The 18,368-nt window shown below is 42.3% G+C and overlaps 1 protein-coding gene across 3 annotated transcripts in view; it reads right to left on the reverse strand.

Annotated features, from left to right (window-relative positions):
• The window catches only part of LOC117377414 (glutamate receptor 3), a 170,389-nt gene that overhangs the window by 91,612 nt on the left and 60,409 nt on the right, over positions 1 to 18,368 (reverse strand). For all 3 annotated transcript variants that reach the window (XM_033973810.2, XM_033973809.2, XM_033973813.2), the window contains exon 3: positions 17,471 to 17,710. In XM_033973810.2, the coding sequence (XP_033829701.1) occupies positions 17,471 to 17,710 (240 nt within the window). The remainder of the gene's footprint in view (positions 1 to 17,470; positions 17,711 to 18,368) is intronic.

Below are 18,368 nucleotides of genomic sequence, written 5' to 3' on the forward strand. Positions count from 1 at the left end.
TCACACATTTCGATTGTTCAAGTGCAATTGTTTAATATTTATATTTACCTCAGTGTTATACAGTTGTCCCTCGCTATATCGTGGTTCACCTTTTGCAGTTTCGCAGAGCTTTTTAGCGCAATTTTGCTTTTTTTTTTGTATACATCGTATTTGTGTCGTGCGTCCTGATTGGCTGTTGGACCGTAGACCATTGTGTCGTGCGTCCTGATTGGCTGTTGGACTGTAGACCATTGTGTCGTGCGTCCTGATTGGCTGTTGGACTGTAGACCATTGTGTCGTGCGTCCTGATTGGCTGTTGGACTGTAGACCATTGTCCATCAGTCTCCTCCGTGCCGTGTCTCCTGTCCAGTACAGAATGTGTTCAGACAAATTTACATAAACGTTGGATCTCAGTGTGACTCTGAAGTGCTGTACGTTTGCAATTTGTTTTCTCCCCGACAAAACCCACAACGTCGATGAAACGTTCTGCACCGACAAAGACGCCTACGAAGGTTTGAACTTTGAGAGAGTTTAAACGAGAGAGAAATGTGAGAAAATGTTAACGCCTGTGTGAGAAAAGTGTATAAAGTGTGTGGTGAGGGGTTTTACAGACAAAAACAGAGAGAATAACTGCGGATTTTGCCTATTGCGGGTTATTTTTCGAACATAACCTAGGAATAAACGAAGGACAACTTCAAAATGTGTTATCGAGACAGGCCTAATGATAAACGATAATACTGGCGCCAAGACATAAAACAGAAATATCTCAAAAACTATTCTAAATCTGCAGTTCTGTCTCTATACTGCACCTATAATGAGTCATAGAAGCTCAAAATTCGACCTTTTACAGCTCAAATCTCACCGTAGAACAGAAAAATAACCAAAATGTTCCCAGTAGCGCAAAGAAAAAGTCCTTACGATAAATACTGACCCGCAATTTGTCAGGAGCCATGTACAAATGCATTAATCTTACACGAGAAAAGACGATTTGGACCAGATTTAGCTGCTGCTACTTTCCGTCTGTATTCCCTGGACAGGCGTAGCTTCAAATCCTTTTTTACTACGTCCACATATGTCCTGACAAAGCTGAAGGACAGAAGAGACATTGTATAATTGGTCTTAAATAGCAGTTCTCGGTCAAAAACATATAGAAATCACAATAATAACAACAACACACTGCAAACATATTCATATAAAATCGAATTAGCTAATTTTACAGCCTTGTCAATCGTCTTTGTTATTAAAAAAAATACAAAAGTAATTGCCCCGAACGTTGCAGATATGAACACGTGAATGAAACACTTGTTCACACGTGTAAAATCCATTTATATCAATTAAACAAACGCACATCCGTCAGCGTGTAACAATAGCCCCGTCTCTGCGCCGCATGTATCTATTGTTAGCTTCCTCGTGAGTCGTAGCGTGTGACACAGATCGGCGGTGGTCTCCGGGCCGACAGTAGCGTGGTGTCAGCAGCGTGTGCGTGTCCTCTGTCATGGTCACGCCGCTCCCACTCGCTCACTGATGTCACAAACGGTTAGCATCACACCCCCGTGAGTCAACGCGCCTATGACACTTCACTCAAAAATCACTTCTGGTCCATTTTTCCGAAAGCAGGTCCACCGAAAAAAAACATGACGCATAATAACAAACAGAGTGGCTCCAGGTGCTCTCAGTAAAACCCGGCGATTTGGAAAAGCCACTGCTGCTGTTAACCTCGACATGACCGGCTTTACTGCGGAAAGTGGTACTAGTACTACTTAAAACTGCAAGAGATTTACTGTGGTACTGTATTTAGATACTTAGGGATTCAAAGTACTGTACTAATCAATATGAAAACTAGTACCACAACTATAGTAATAACACTGGGAAAAACTACATATTTGGACCTGTTCTCTAGGGCTGGGAATTTAGAAGTGGGAATCTATGGCTGGGAATCTAGCGCTGGGAAACTAGGGCATGGGAATCTAGGGGTGGGAAACCATTGCTGGGAATGTATGAGTGGGAATCTAGAGCTGGGAATTTAGAAGTGGGAATCTATAAGTGGCAATCTATGGCTGGGAATGTAGGGGTGGGAATCCAGAGCTAGGAATTTAGAAGTGGGAATTTATGGCTGGGAATTTAGACCTGGGAAATTAGGGCGTGGGAGTCTAGGGCTGAGAATCCATGGCTGGGAATCCAGTCATGGGGATCTAGGGGTGGGAATCTAGAGCTGGGAAACTAGGGATGTGAATCTAGGTGTGGGAATCTAGGGCTGGGAATTTAGAAGTGGGAATCTATAAGTGGCAATCTATGGCTGGGAATGTAGAGGTGGGAATCCAGAGCTAGGAATTTAGAAGTGGGAATTTATGGCTGGGAATTTAGAGCTGGGAATCTAGGGCTGGGAATCTAGGGCTAGGAATCTAGAGCTGGGAATCTGGGAAATGAGGGCTGGGAATCTAGGACTGGAAAACCATTGCTGGGAATGTATGGGTGGGAATCTAGAGCTGGGAATTTAGAAGTGGGAATTTATGGCTGGGAATTTAGAGCTCGGAAACTAGGGCGTGGGAATCTAGGGCTGGGAAACTAGAGCTGGGAAACTAGGGCTGAGAATCCATGGCTGGGAATCTAGTCATGGGGATCTAGGGGTGGGAATCTAGAGCTGGGAAATGAGGGCCGGGAATCTATAACTGGGAAACTATGGCTGGGAATCTAGAGCTGGGAAACTAGGGCTGTGAATCTAGGTGTGGGAATCTAGGGCTACGAATCTAGAGCTGGGAATTTAGAAGTGGGAATTTATGGCTGGGAATTTAGAGCTGGAAAAGTAGGGCGTGGGAATCTAGGGGTGGGAAACTAGAGCTGGGAAACTAGGGCTGAGAATCCATGGCTGAGAATCCATGGCTGGGAATCTAGGCATGGGGATCTAGGGGTGGGAATCTAGAGCTGGGAAATGAGGGCCGGGAATCTATAACTGGAAAACTATGGCTGGGAATCTAGGTGTGGGAATCTAGGGCTAGGAATCTAGAGTTGGGAATCTGGGAAATGAGGGCTGGGAATCCATGGCTGGGAATCTATGGCTGTCATGATTCAATTCGATTACGATTCTGATGCTCAGGAGCCGGTGCAGGTCCATGCGTCAGTGTGTTTTTGTTTTACATTTTACCTTCACACCAAATTACTTTTTTACTGTTTCAAATGTGCAGAGCTGCAGGATGAAGCCATGACTTTTATTTAAACGTGCCTCATTTAAACGGCAAATTGTGTTGTTTTTTTTCTGTGACCTGGAATATTTTAGCTACAGTTGGGAGATGATACTGTCATTATAACAGCACATCTACCACAGAGCAGCTGTTAGCGACGCTTCATCTCTATTCAGCTCCTCTGAAGACGTTTATAAAGAGAAACTGAAGCCCACACGCCTCTGTCCTCTGCGGGGACACAGCGTGGAGTTAGTTTAGGAAGTTAATCTGCATGTTTCGCTCTAAACCTGCTTTTTGAGAGCGTAACATGAAGCCATTCCCATCTTGGAATCGGAAAAACGTTTACTCTACAAGCTAACGGAGCGCCGCGACTCGAGCTGTGGTGTGTGAGCGTCTTTTCATGGAAACTTAAACGTGAATAAACAAAATAAAGCACAGATTCTCCCGTGGGTCACTGCGGACACGGGACAGCTCTGACGACAGGACGGAGGGGGCGGGGCTTAGACACATAAATAAACAGGTAGAGCGGCAGCTTCAGTCAAACCTAAACTTCTGATTATTGGCAGGTCTGCGTCGACTCAGAATCATTTTATTAGATTCAACAAAAGATCTAAAAATACATTTATATTTTCCCATCCCTACTGTCCTCTCAACTATGAAAAAAAAGAAAAAAGAGTGAATTTTGTCTATATAGTTGTCCCTCACTATATCGCGGTTCACCTTTCGCGGTCTCGCTGATTTTTTGTGCAATTTTTACATCGTATGCATTGTGTCCTGCGTCCTGATTGGCTGTTGGACTGTAGACCATTGTGTCGTGCGTCCTGATTGGCTGTTGGACTGTAGACCATTGTGTCGTGCGTCCTGATTGGCTGTTGGACTGTAGACCATTGTGTCGTGCGTCCTGATTGGCTGTTGGACTGTAGACCATTGTGTCGTGCGTCCTGATTGGCTGTTGGACTGTAGACCATTGTGTCGTGCGTCCTGATTGGCTGTTGGACTGTAGACCATTGTGTCGTGCGTCCTGATTGGCTGTTGGACTGTAGACCATTGTGTCGTGCGTCCTGATTGGCTGTTGGACTGTAGACCATTGTGTCGTGCGTCCTGATTGGCTGTTGGACTGTAGACCATTGTCCATCAGTCTCCTCCGTGCCGTGTCTCCTGTCCAGTACAGAATGTGTTCAGACAAATTTACATAAACGTTGGATCTCAGTGTGACTCTGAAGTGCTGTACGTTTGCAATTTGTTTTCTCCACCGACAAAACCCACAATGTCGATGAAACGTTCTGCACCGACAAAGACGCTGACGAAGGTTTGAACTTTGAGAGAGTTTAAACGAGAGAAATGTGAGAAAATGTGTGAGAAAAGTGTATAAAGTGTGTGGTGAGGGGTTTTACAGACAAAAACATAGAGAATAATGTAAAAAATAAAGCTGATCCTTCATCTTTTTTCTGTTACCAAAAGCGTTTTATGACTAAATCGCGAGCCTTTCTTTTAGAATCGATCCTGAGGTAAAGTCGCAGCACCGTGACACCAGATAATTTGCTTTTTTGTTTGTTTTATGTGAAATAAACAGGGCAACGTCTAACACTTAAAAACAACAACACTGTATTTGCTGCTAACAGGCTAACCACTCTGCCACGACGCAGCGATTCCTATTTATCGGTTGGGTAGATGCAGTTTGCTCTTGTGCTTATCTTAATGCTTAACTAAATAGGCAAATTATTTTCAGGAGCAGGTTACCAGCTCATTAAAAACTTTTGATATAACTGCTTTCTATTCAAATAGATTTTACATTTAATGGCTTCTTTGCACAGAGGCAATTAGACTCGACATTATTGTGTTTAATGCACTCACCTACGGAGCGAGTGTGTTGGCACCGCAGTGTTTTAACTGTGTCCAATCTCCGCCGAGTCTCCGAGGAGCGGCTGAGGCGTTCAGGGCGCGCTCGGCTGTTACAGTTTCACACAAAACGCCGCTTTGCTTTTGACTCACGACGCGCACTCGCCCTCCAGTGGAATGGAATAATGGATTTACTTTGCCATTAGTGACTGCGGTTTGATTTTGTTAAGTCGGCGCGGCTTAAAAAAAACATTTATTTAAGTAACGTAAAAGAAAAAATACGAGAAACGCAGCAGACGACCTGTCACATAATCACTTATAGCTCAGTAAATGAAAACTCAGGACTCAAAAATGCATCGTGTTTAGAATTTCTTTGCAATAAATGGGAGGTTTTTTGCCATTTTTATGTAATAAGGTCAGATTAGAGCTGTAGAGGGTGGAATACATAACTGCTATGGCTAATTATTGGTTCATTCTGCCTTTTAATGACGCAGTATATTTAAAGATAAGTTCAGCGGGTTTATTCTGCAGTGAAGTCCTGCGTGAGTGCTATAAAGTTGCTTCAGTATTATTATGACTTTCATGATTATTATTCCCTTCTCTACTGTCGAATGTCTCTACGCTCTCTCTCCCCGTTTCACAATGCAGCTTTTTCGAAGACGGCTCAGAAAAACTGCAGAAATGAACGAGTTGTGAAAGGTGGTAGTAGCAGTCGAAGCTACGAATGGGACAAGATACGAGACTGGGTCAACGAGAACGAGGCAAGACGAGATTTTGACGCAATTTGTAATCATTAATTAACCATAACTTTTTTAATTTCATGTTTTGTCGTCGCTATAGCGCAGAAATGCTAACGTTTAACCCTTGTCCGATCCAAAAACAAACATGAACGACATAGATTTTCCTCATTTGTGCACAACCTTGGATCAAATATGTCTCTGCGGCTCGAGATCTCGCCCCGTCTTTCCTCGTAACTATACGTTTTTTTACTTTCATGCAGTTTCAACGGTTCTACTTACATTTTAAACCCGCCCATCTATTAGCTTGTGTCTATTTGTCTGCGTTAAACCTGCCTCTCTCCTTAAATCCTTGGACACACAGAAGCATTTGCACAGCTTACATGTTTCACCTCATGGTAAAATACTCGCGCAGTCGATGCAGTAAATGTACCTCATTGTTCTCGATCGGTTCAATTGACCGAGTCGGAGGTATTGGGAATATTGACGGGGGGAAAATCAAAGGAAATCCCAGGAGATACTTTGGGTCCTAAAGGCTGAAGCTGAACTCCCGTGCGGTCGACTTTTGTTCCAGAGAGTTTGACGTCCCGGTGCTACGGCAGTAATGAGGCAGGGCTGCAGTTTGATCTGTCAGCAGGTGCCTCATCACAGTGTCTCCTTACAGTGAGCCCGGCTCCCTCCGACTCTATAATTCACTCCATCGATCCGCTAAGAGAATGGCGGACTCGAGAAGAAGGGGGAGCTATTGTTTATAATGTGTCATCAATGATTGGGAAACAGAAGGAATGGCAAAGACCCGCCTACGAGAGTCGCACCGATTGAGCGTTTTCAGTCCTAATTTCCGATCCCATGGCGTCAATTATCTGCTAATACCCGATGTCGACCGATACCAGCACTGCCATAATCCCTTTAAACGAAAATAAAAACGACAAAACTGCTCCAAACGTGTTACGTAGACGTTGTTCATCTCTCAAGTAACAACAGAACAACTTGTGTAGCTACGAATTCAAACATTACGAGACTTTCTGGGCTGTTAACGATCCGTAAATAATCATTAATATCGATTCTGCTCATCAGTTTTTTTCAGTATAATATCAAATCGGCGAACGTCTGACGCCTTCGAGACTCCTCCATCGTCAAACCGGCTGATTATTGGAGGTCGCCAGGTCTATCGTGTTCTCCTGACTTTGTGCCGTCCTTGTGAGATCAGCAGTTTGGAGACGAGGAACTGAAACCTGTGATTAGGAAGCGGGATCGTTTTCCCAATTCGTCCTTTTCCACGGCAAATCACCGACCACAACATCGACATGATTTTCAGCCATAGCAAAAGGAATCGGTCTTCAGTTCCGGTCAGATTACTGCCGGACGCTGCCTTATGTCTGTCTGCTATTAGAATCCAGGCTAGCCCTATTGTTCTCTTTGTTCTCTTTGTTTGCTTTGGGTCTGAGGATGGGGAAAAGGTGATGTCTAAAGCTCCCATTCCTGTTCTAGAAATGATTGTCTTTCCTAACAAAAATAGCTTCTTTAATTCTCCTCTTTAACCATTTTTTGGTGCAGATCAGACCTGAACGACTGAGGAATTACACAGAGATCACGTTCAGCTTTTAATCTACACATTTGATTTGTCCGGCTTTATTAAATAATCAATAATCGTGATCATCGTAACCATTGTTTAGGCTCATACAGGCTCTACAGATTTTAAATACGCTCAAAGACATTTTTATAATAAAGACAGTGGCATTATTACATGAAAAAGTCAAAAAAAGAATCAAGTATTTCTGAATTTCATCAATACAGTTTATGCGTAAATATTCTGGGTTTACAGGCGTTCAGCTGCCATATTTTAATGTTTATTTGGTCAAAAATGTGTTGAAAAAGTCTAATTGTTTGACTGGTTTTGATTAATTAAATAAAAAAATAAAAATAAATAAATGAAAATATACATAAATAAATGAAATAAAAAATAAATAAATAAATAAATGAAATAAAAATATACATAAATAAATGAAATAAAAAATAAATAAATAAATGAAATAAAAATATACATAAATAAATGAAATAAAAAATAAATAAATAAATGAAATAAAAATATACATAAATAAATTAAATTAAATATAAATAAATAAATGAAATAAAAATATACATAAATAAATAAAATAAAATATAAATAAATAAATAAATAAAATCTGATTAATTAAAATAAATCTAAAATCTAAAATTTCTGACTGGTCAAAGATTAAAATGTTTGTTAGCTCTATATGTGACCTGGATCAAAATGGTAAATAGTCACATTTTTATATCGTACTTTTCCATTTTCAAGACTCAAAACTCTTTACATCCCTCATCCTTTCACACACACATTTATACACCGGTGCACACAGACACTGGGGGCGAGATGGGTTAAGTGTCTTGCCCAAGGGCAGGAGCTGGAATCGCACCATCAGCCTGTAGGTCATTGACTCTTGACTGCTCGTTTATTGTATTTTAATGGTATTTTATTGCTCTTTGCCTGTGTAGTGTATCATCTGTATATTTGTTTTTAGTAGTTTTAGTAGTTTTTATGTAAAGCTGAAGTTGTATTTAAATGTGACATATAAATAAAACTGAAATTAATTTGAATTGAGAGCGGGATTCGAACCGCCGACCTTTGTATCAGTGGATCTGACTTTACGGAGCTAAGACAACAGACTAAACTTTAGGCTTTAAACGCTAAACAACAGCAATTTGAAGCGCAAAATCTTGGAGCAATTCAGTTCAAAGTCTACACAAAATTTAGGAGTTAAAATATATTGCCTTAAAAGGATCCAGGGCAGTGCAAACAAAGTGGGAAATGCACAGCCAAAAGAACAAGGACGATGTTAAGAGCTTATAAGAGCACATAAGAGCAAATAAGAACCTCAAAGAAAGAAGAAACGGGGGGACGGCGGCGCACGGCCCATGAATCAAACCGGGCTCAGTTTGCTGAATCAGGCCTGATTGTGCCTGGGAGAGACAATAAAGCCTGTAATCATCAGTCTCTGCAGCACAGAACTGGCAATTATGTGGCCACACCTGACCACAGCACCGGGCAGGAACTATACCTCAGCCTGTACTTTAAACTGGAGACGAGGAGGACGGGGGGATGACCGAGGAGATGAGGGGCCGAGAGGGTCCAGGAACGAGGGTCAACGTGAAGGATCTTTAGAGGAGAGAAGAAAAACGGATTTACAGTCGTTCCTCGCTACATCGCGGTTCACCTTTCGCTGTTTTGTGATTTTTTTTAGAGCAGTTTTACATGATTTTTACAGCATCTGAACGTGCATCGAGTCCTGCGTCCTGATTGGCTAAGGGATCGTAGACAGTTGTCCATCAGTGTCCTCGCAGTGTGACTCTGAAGTGCTGTACGTTTGCTAAGTTTTCTCCCCGACGAAACCAACAATATCGATGAAACGTTCTGCACCGACGAAGGTTTGAACTTTGAGGGAGTTTAAACGAGAGAGAAATGTGAGAAAATGTTAACGCCTGTGTGAGAAAAGTGTATAAAGTGTGTGGTGAGGGGTTTTACAGACAAAAACATGGAGAATAACTGCGGATTTTGCCTATTGTGGGTTATTTTTAGAACAAAACTCCGGGATAAACCAAGGACAACTTCAAAATGTGTTATCGAGACAGGCCTAATGATAAACGATAGAGAGAAATGTGAGAAAATGTCTGAGTGTATAAAGTGTGTGGTGAGGGGTTTTACAGCTGCAAAACATAGAGAATAATTGTAAAAAAATAAAGCTGACGATTTCGCGGGTTATTTTTAGAACGTAATCCCCGATATAAACGAGGGACCACTGCAGTTTATTCAATTAAATTCAAGTTTATTTCTATAAAAACTTGCTGCTTTACATAAAAGTCAAGAAAAAACAAAGGAAAAGACCAATAAAACACCAAAATATCCTGTATCGCTTGTGATAAATACCAGGAAGAAGTGTTGTTTTATCAGTCTAGTGCATTAACGACTGAGACGGTCTGACCAGCAGAGGGCGCTGTTCCATAGTCTGAGCACATCCCGCAGCAGCAGCAGCTCTATGGGTCCTTTTTATTTCAGGACCCATAGAGCGCAAACATTTAAATAAAATAACAATAATAAAAATAAAAATAAATAATAAAAAAATAAAATAATAAAAAATAAAAATACAATAAAAATAAAAAATAAAAAAATAAATAATAAATAATAAAAAATAAAAAGAAAATAAAAATAAATAATAAAAAAATAAATAATAAATAATAAAAACATAAAAATAAAATAAAAATAATAAAATAAACAATAAATACATGGATGTTTTTTAATTAGTTTGTGAATATCTGGAGGAGTCGCGCTTTTGTTTTTTTTACATAACACCATTACATAACGTGACGGCAGTACAGTATTCTCATTAATAACGCCACACTTTGGATAAGTTTGTGTTGCGAGGGTTGTGAGTTTAGCCTCGCTCCAAAAGGAAAATGAATATATCTGCGGCGGAGGCTTTCATGTCCCGCACCCACCGCACTGGCTCACATTTACGCTACGCCCACGATATATTACCTTAGATAAAAGCCATAGCCGCTCATTAGGGCGGTACAACAGGACCTAAGGAGCCTCCATTTACTCGCGGCGCATCTCCTTCATCATAACGTCGGCTCTCGAACAGCTGTCTCGTACTGGCATTTAGGCGACCAATTTCTCTCCATTTCCCTCCAATACTTCTGAGCCCTAAGCATATGGACCATCACTCTCCATCTGAAAGCACCGCGCACCGGCTTAAAAGCATTTTTCTGCCCTCGTCTAATAACACCGCAAATGAGTATTGTACTTGTAATTTATCTCGTCTATTGACCGAATAAAACCTTTGGATGTCGCTGAGTGAATGCGTTTTTTTCTGTAGCGCTGCGATGTCCCCCCCCCTTCCCCGTAATAGGAAAGGTTGAGGGGAATAATTGCAAAGTTGCCTCTGCTATAGCAAATGATCAATGCTTTTATCAGCGTGGAATTAAACGCAAAATGCTACTCGCGGAAATAATAGGGTGCGACAGGTGCTTTGTGTCGGAGAGGTCGTTCGTCAATGGGAGGCGCGAGCACGTTTCTTTTAAAAAAGCTCGAAATGTGCTCGTATCTGTGTCGTACGGCGTTAAGGTTATCGTTTATTGGGTTTAAAAATTGTAAAGTCAATAGAAATACAGTTTATTATAGTCACGACAGTCAGGAGATCACGTCCAAACATGAAAACGAATATTTACTTTGTGTTTTTCAAGGTCGGCGCGGCAAATCGGCGACGTCGGATCCGTGAGCGTCGAGGTTCGTTACAATCATTACGCGATTAATGTTGTTATTGTACGTTCTTCAAGTGGTCAATGTCCGTAACTCAGACGCCTCCAGAGGTCAAACGCGCCAAAGTCATGTTCGTTTCACTTCAGAAAACCAAAATATCCCATGATTTATCCGGACAATCGTAGCAGAATCACTAAACCTGCGTCGCGCTCGCTTAAAACGACCAAACGTGACCATTTATGAGCTCTTCAACGCCACCAGGTTATTTTTAGGAGATAATCCCCACGATAAACGAGCGACTACTGTAGATCTTTCAATTCAATTCAAGTTTATTTCTGTAGCGCATTTAAAAAAACTTCAGCTGAACAAAGTGCTTCACGTAAAAGTCTGGAAAAAAACAAAGGAAAAGAACAATAAAACACCAAAATATCCTGTGTAGCTTGTGTTAAATACCAGGGAGAAGAGGCATTGATCATTGACGCTATTAATATTGGTAATGTACATCCTTCAAATGGTCAAAGTAACAGGACACAGACTCCTCCAGAGGTCAAATGTGCCAAATGTTTCCAAACTCAAAGAAAAACCATGTTCGTTTCACTTCAGAAAACCAAAATATCCCATGATTTATCTGGACAATCGCTTAAAATGACCAAACGTGACCATTTATGAGCTCTTCAACTCCACCAGAACTTCTCCTTAGACAAAACTAAGTGGCCATTTAGCTGAACACAAAGCACTTGTTTACCAAACTTCCTTTTCCTCGACTCTTTCAGACTAAAGGACACACATCCTTATTAAAGTGACTGTCAGTTGTGAGGAGCAGCCCGCCGTATCGCCAAGGGAACGGCTCCACCTGATAAGCAGAGGTGCGCTCCTCTGACACATCTGTCCGCCTGATGAGCCAAGTGTCACCGCCGCCCAAAGTGCTGGATGGAGTGCATCAATAAACGCCTTTAATCCCCTCCTGGGACCAATGTCCTGCGTCTAATAAGGGATCGTATTACAGCACTGGCAGTAAGCACCGAGCTAAAGGGGACTTGGCATGGGCCCTGCTCTGGGATGGAGCTAACATGGGGAATTGTCGTACACAGGTAACAGGCTGTAAATCACGCCGCGCCGGCTGGTGTCTTAATGGCTTCACCCAAGTAAAGTTTCCTCTTCTTCGTCTGTTCTTGTGACCTCTGCAGTGCGCTCCAAGGAAGTTCACCTGGTCGTCTGTTAATGTGTTTTAACGGCTTCTTTTTTTAGACCAGTGTTTAGTTTGTGTTCATCCCTGACGACTGACTGTTCATTAGCGCTCTTCCTCACCGCGGTCACATGATGCTGCTGTGACGCGTCCAGGTTTTGTCTCATGGCCTCTACAGCGTGACCAGTGAGGTTAATCTGGTCTTCTGTTCATTTATTTTAACAGCTTCTTTTTCAGACCAAGGTTTAGTTTGCGTTCATGCCCGACCGTTTCGACTGCTCGCTAGTTCAGAGTGGTCACGTGATGTTGCTTTGACGCATCCGGTCAGCTGATTTAAACAGATTTTGGCGCCGTTTTATGACCTTTACGGCGTCTTCAATGAGGCTCATCTGGTCTTCTGTTTATTTATTTTAACAGCTTCTTTTTTCAGACCAGGGTTTAATTATTTTTATTTTTATTTTTTTTCATCCCTGACCGTTTCGACTGCTCGCTCATTCTCTTCCTCAGAACGGTTCAAGCTGATTTCGGCGCCATCTTACGACGTCTACAATGCACCGTAATGAGGCTCACCTGACCTTCTATTTATTTATTTCAATAGCTTCTTTTTTAGCCCAAGATTTAATTGTTTTTTTGTTTTTTTTACCTCCCTGACCGTTTCGACCGCTCGTTATCGCTCTTCCTCCGAGCGCTCACGTGTTGCTGTGACGCGTCCAGCCGATTTAAACTCGTCTTTGTTGCCGTCTTCCCGCAGGCGAAGGCGGGACGACGGCGCCATCTGCGGTCCGACATCTTCAGGACGCTCTCCCAAAGGCTCCTCCTCATCCCGGTTTGACCACAGCGGCGTTTGAACTTGAACATGAAGGATTCTGCGGATGCTCGCTCCACGTATTCCAGCGCATCTGTACGCTCGCACACGTACAGTACAAACGCCACTTCCCTCTGCAGATAAACCGGACTCTGAACCCTGCGATTAATCCTGCGACCTGTGCAGAAGTGCAAAACTCTTAAATCAAAGCGTATCCAACAAACTGAACAGAGCGCTTTGTAAATACTGCACATCGTCTTATTTGCATATTATCACAGCACATGGTTTATACGGGCACTACATCCTGCTGCTGTCGTGCGTATAAAGTACTCTCTTCTCTCTAAATACATATATAATATCAACCGAATAAAAGAACGAACAATTACTGATTTAATCCCAAACCTGGATAAATAAACAGAGGACACTTTCTGATCTGTTCTAATGTCGTTTTCCCGTCACAAACACATCTGGAGTTGTGCTTTTTAGTTTTAATTCACGCAAAACTCTGCAGATTTAGGCTGAAAACGCTCTGTTCCACCTTGTGATGTCATCATGTGGCGATACAGGAAGTGCTCCGCTGTGTTTTTAAACTCCGCGCACCTTTCATTTCTGGAATAATTTGGATCATTTCAGCTCTGGAATTGCCAATCTGTGCCGAACTAAAGGTAAAAGTTAACTTGGAAACTCGTAGTTTATGAGATTTGGAGACGCAGCCAGGCTAATACGTGCTAAAACACAACTCCGGGTCTGTTTTTGAGGACGTAACGGCGTTAAAACACGACTTGTACCTCAATTTTGCGTAATATAGGACCTTTAAGTGTTGCTCTGTGAGGTTTGCTTAAATTTAACCGAGAAAAAAGACCCACGTAAGAATAAATCCTCTCATTGTCTCCCGGAGCAGTAGCTGTTTACTTCACAAACGCCTATTCTGTTTGTATATTTCTAGCACTTTAGCAGCGCCCCCGCTCTTACATCCACCTCTGCTCCAGACACTTGCCAGACACAAGAGGAAACAGAACGACACCGGGCTAGTGGTGTGCGCTAGCTCGCTCTGAAGGACGAGTGGGTTGCTAGCATCCACAGGGGAAGATCCGATGAGTGTTCCAGCCAGAGTGACCCTAATTAACCACACATTATCTCGAGGCTGTAGCGAGGATTAGGGCCCTCGGCTACAGACCCCGCAGGCCCCCGAAGTCCCCGAGACACAGGGCTAAAAACGCTCTCCGCACTCTGCCGGAGAGAAGAGGCGAGCTGGGGGAGGGGGAGACATGAAGCCTAAAGCCCCTGCAGCGGGTCAGGACCTTTCTATAATGAGCAAATAAACACCGCAAATAGAAGCGCTGGAGACACCCCTGTGTGGCACTGTCACTCTGGTTGGGAATTGTAAAGCCAATACACAACACGGACAGTGCGTTTATCTGCGGCTTTGATTGGAAACATGCGGCAAGTGAAGATCCATTACTGACGCGAGGATCAAAATAATGCTTTTCTGTTGGGGGTACGGCACTTGAAATGGCAAATTCAAACCAGAAATTGGAACATTCTCCATAAAGAGGTCTATTTTATGAGCCTGGGACTCATAATACACACTTTTGCAATCCCCCTGTTTTCAAATGGGCATGATTGACAGGTGGATTAGCCAATCAGGGACAGGCATCGTTTGTCCATATCGGGAAAAATAAAGAAAAAAATTATCACAGGGCTGAAAAACATCATCATCAAGGCAGCAGTTTTTTTTTTAAAGTTGGAACATTTTATACAAAACAATACCATTTCCATAGCAACAAGCATGTGGAGGCTAGGGTTGAGTCAGGTTTGTGGGGATGCAAGCTCGGTCACAGTAAGAATGCATGTTTTTTAAGCAGCACGTAACTTAAAATGGAAAGTTCAAACCAGAAATTGGAACATTCTCCATAAAGAGGTCTATTTTATGTGCCTGGGATCCCCTGTTTTCAAATGGGTGTGATTGACAGGTGGATTAGCCAATCAGGGACAGGCATCGTTTGTCCATATCGGAAAAAAATTAAGAAATAAAGGATCACAGGGCTTTTGTAGAATTAATGAGCAAAGAAATAACCTGTTAATCTGTTAATGAGTGAGATAAATTTAATTTTATTTGTAATTCACAGGTGACCAATGAGCTTCTTCGTTTCACATGTGTCACTCAAATAAACGGATCTGATTGGACGATCACGTTTGACCAGGACTGATGTCAATATGTTTAAAAAATACAGCTAGACATCATTCTGGACTATTTAGCAACTATCTTATGCCATAATAAGATTTTTATGTAAAGCATTTACATAGCAACAAGCAGGTGGAAGCCAGGTTTGAGTCGGGTTTGTGGAGATGCAAGCTTGCTCGCGGTAAGTTGATTTTTCAAGCGGCACGTAACTTAAAATGGAAAGTTCAAACCATATTTTAGAATATTCTCCATAGAAAGGTCTGATTTATGTCATATGTTGGAACATTTGATCCAAAGCAATGACATTTCCATAGCAACAAGCAGGTGGAAGTGCCAGGTTTATGGAGATGCAAGCTCGCTCACAGTAAGGACTCATGTTTTTCAAGCAGGACGTAACTTAAAATGGAAAGTTCAAACCATATTTTGGAACATTCGCCGTAGAAAGGTCCGATTTAGACCATATGTTAGGCATTCTACCATTTCTATAGCAACAAGCAGGTGGAAGTGCCAGGTTTGTGGAGATGCAAGTTCATTCGCAGTAAGAATGCATGTTTTTTTAAGCAGCACGTGACTTAAAATGGCAAATTTAAACCATTTTTTAGAACGTTCTCCATCGAGAGGTCCGATTTATGTCATGCGTTGGAACATTTGATCCAAAGCAATGACATTTCCATAGCAACAAGCAGGTGGAGGCCAGGTTTACGGAGATGCAAGCTCACTCACAGTAACAACGCGTGTTTTTCAAAGTGTTTTAGTGCAGAAAAACAGCCATAATGAAAATATATGCTTTTATTCCAGTCTAATGGTTGGTTTGGCAGCGGACCTTTAAGGTTAAGGTACACTTTATTGTCCCCGTAGGGAAATTAGCTTTTACTTGACATTTTAAAAATCATCAATCCACAGTTGTTGTCTTTGCTAATATTCTAGAAAATAACACCAACTTTTTTTTTTTTTTTTTTAACACATGCAAATAGAACATATGATTTTGTCTGGCACAGAGTCGTCTCCCTCGTCTCCCGTCCACCTGCTGTTTGAATAAATTGAAGTTTGGGTGGGAGGAGGAGGCCATCATTACTCCATTGAAAGATAATGAGCTAATTTTCTTTTTTGACGTTACAAATCCCATAAAATGAGCACTTGAGCATGGTGACAGCTCGTCTCACACGTGGCAAGCTGCATTAGACCTGCTCCGTAGTCAAATTGGTGCAGTAATGTGGGAACGTGATTTCTTTGATGCCGCGGCCCGTAATGCGCAGCGTCGCCGTGGAGATGGAGCCCGGTATTTGTGTAGGAAACGGTTGTGGCAGAGCTCATTACAGATGACGGACGAGCGCATCAACACCGCCATTACCACGAGACGAGAAGACACACTGCCCCGAGTGGTGACAAAGTGCTAGTGATCAGGAAAAAAAAAGGGCTTTTCTTTACAAGATATTACCGCCGGATTATCATTTTAACATTCGCACCATGAACGTTTTACACAGACGAGGAAATCGAGCACTTTTCTTTAGCGCAGCCTCGACTTAAACTCGGAGAAACATTCGCTCAAGTTGATTATTTTATTGGGACTTGAGTGAATTGATTTAGAAATAACAGTGAAAACAGGAGCTGGGAAAACTGAAAGGTTCTTTACCACATATGTAAAAGACTTCCAATAAAACACAATCCTCCTGGAAGTCACAACCACAAATTTAAATATTTATCAGTAAAGCAAAATGGTACATAAGTGTGAAGCAGAGAGACAATTATGCATCATGTCCAGATTAAAAAAATAAATAAAACAAAACCGAAAAGTGCAGCGTGCAAAAGTATTCAGCCCCGCTAAGTCAATACTTTCTGGAACTGCCTTTTTCAAGTCTTTTGGATTATGTCTCCACCGGTTTTTCACATCTACAGACTAAAATTTTTGTTCATTCTTCCTGCAAAACAGTTCGAGCTCTGTCAGATTTGATGGAGACGTTTGTGAGCTGCAGTTTTCAGATCTTGCCACAGATTCTCAGTTGGATTTAGGTCCGGACTTTGGCTGGACCGTTCTAACATGTGAATAAGTTTTGCGTTAAACCATTCCGGTGTCAAGTTTTTTTTGCAGACTCCAACAGATTTTCTTTCAAGATTGCCCTGTATTTAGCTCCATTTTTCCATCAACTTTGACCAGTTTTCCTGTTCTAGCTGCAGAAAAGCACGTAAAAAGCTAAGAAAATGTGTTTAAATTTGTGTTTGTGACGTGACGATATGTGAAAAAGCTTCAGGTTCGTACAGACTAGAATCTCTGGGTCACTCACCTCGGTCCGTGTCGTAGAGATACACAAACTTCTGCCACTTGTAATGGGACAGCAGGCTGAGCACGGCCCCGCGGAGAGCAGGTCTCATCTGGATGACGAACTGCACCTCGTTGTCCGTGGGGTAACTGGGCGTGACGAAGGAGGTGTGCAGCGCTCCGCAGAACGACGTCAGCGTGTTCATCGACTTCTTATCGTAAAATCCGAAGATGGCGTAGACTCCGCGCGAGAACTGGGAGCAAACTGCACAGAGAGGGACAAACACGAGAGGAGAGCGGTCAGCGGATGCACCTACAGCGTATGAAGGCCCCTGGAACGCGGCCAATCGATGGAGGCGTTTGACCCGCTCGTAATGGCCAATTATACACTAAGGTGGCTTCTAATGGATGGAAATAATGTGTGCAAATGCTCCAGTGATCCGCACAAGTAAGATGACAATGAAGTTAAAGCCAATGATTTTATATTTGAGCTGTGGTTAAGTGGACGACTCCAAACTTCACTCTCTTTGCTTTGTTTGCGTCTTCTCCAACACAGAAACGCACATTTCGCCACAAACTCGTTACAGTTTGTTCATAAAAGGACCCGTAAACGAAGTTAAGATTGAGAAATTAAAAAAATCTGACGCCCGGATTTGAAGAATAAAGTCGCAGATGAGCCCGTCCACTCATCGACGTCTCATTATGTTTCAACAAACGCCGTCTAATTGCAAAGATAAACTGAATTCAATAGAGACGCGCTCGTTAAAAATAAGTCTACGTTTTCATCGCGCGAACTTCACAACAATCGAGAATTATTACACTTCAGTAGCGCAGCCCGAGGACATGTTTGCCTTGTGCCCCATAATACTACAGTGTAAACGCCGCTCTCCATAACAGCTGTGGTTTGGTCCCCTCTCTTGCTC

Source organism: Periophthalmus magnuspinnatus, chromosome 10 (genome assembly GCF_009829125.3).
Source record: "Periophthalmus magnuspinnatus isolate fPerMag1 chromosome 10, fPerMag1.2.pri, whole genome shotgun sequence".
NCBI classification, from domain to species: domain Eukaryota; kingdom Metazoa; phylum Chordata; class Actinopteri; order Gobiiformes; family Gobiidae; genus Periophthalmus; species Periophthalmus magnuspinnatus.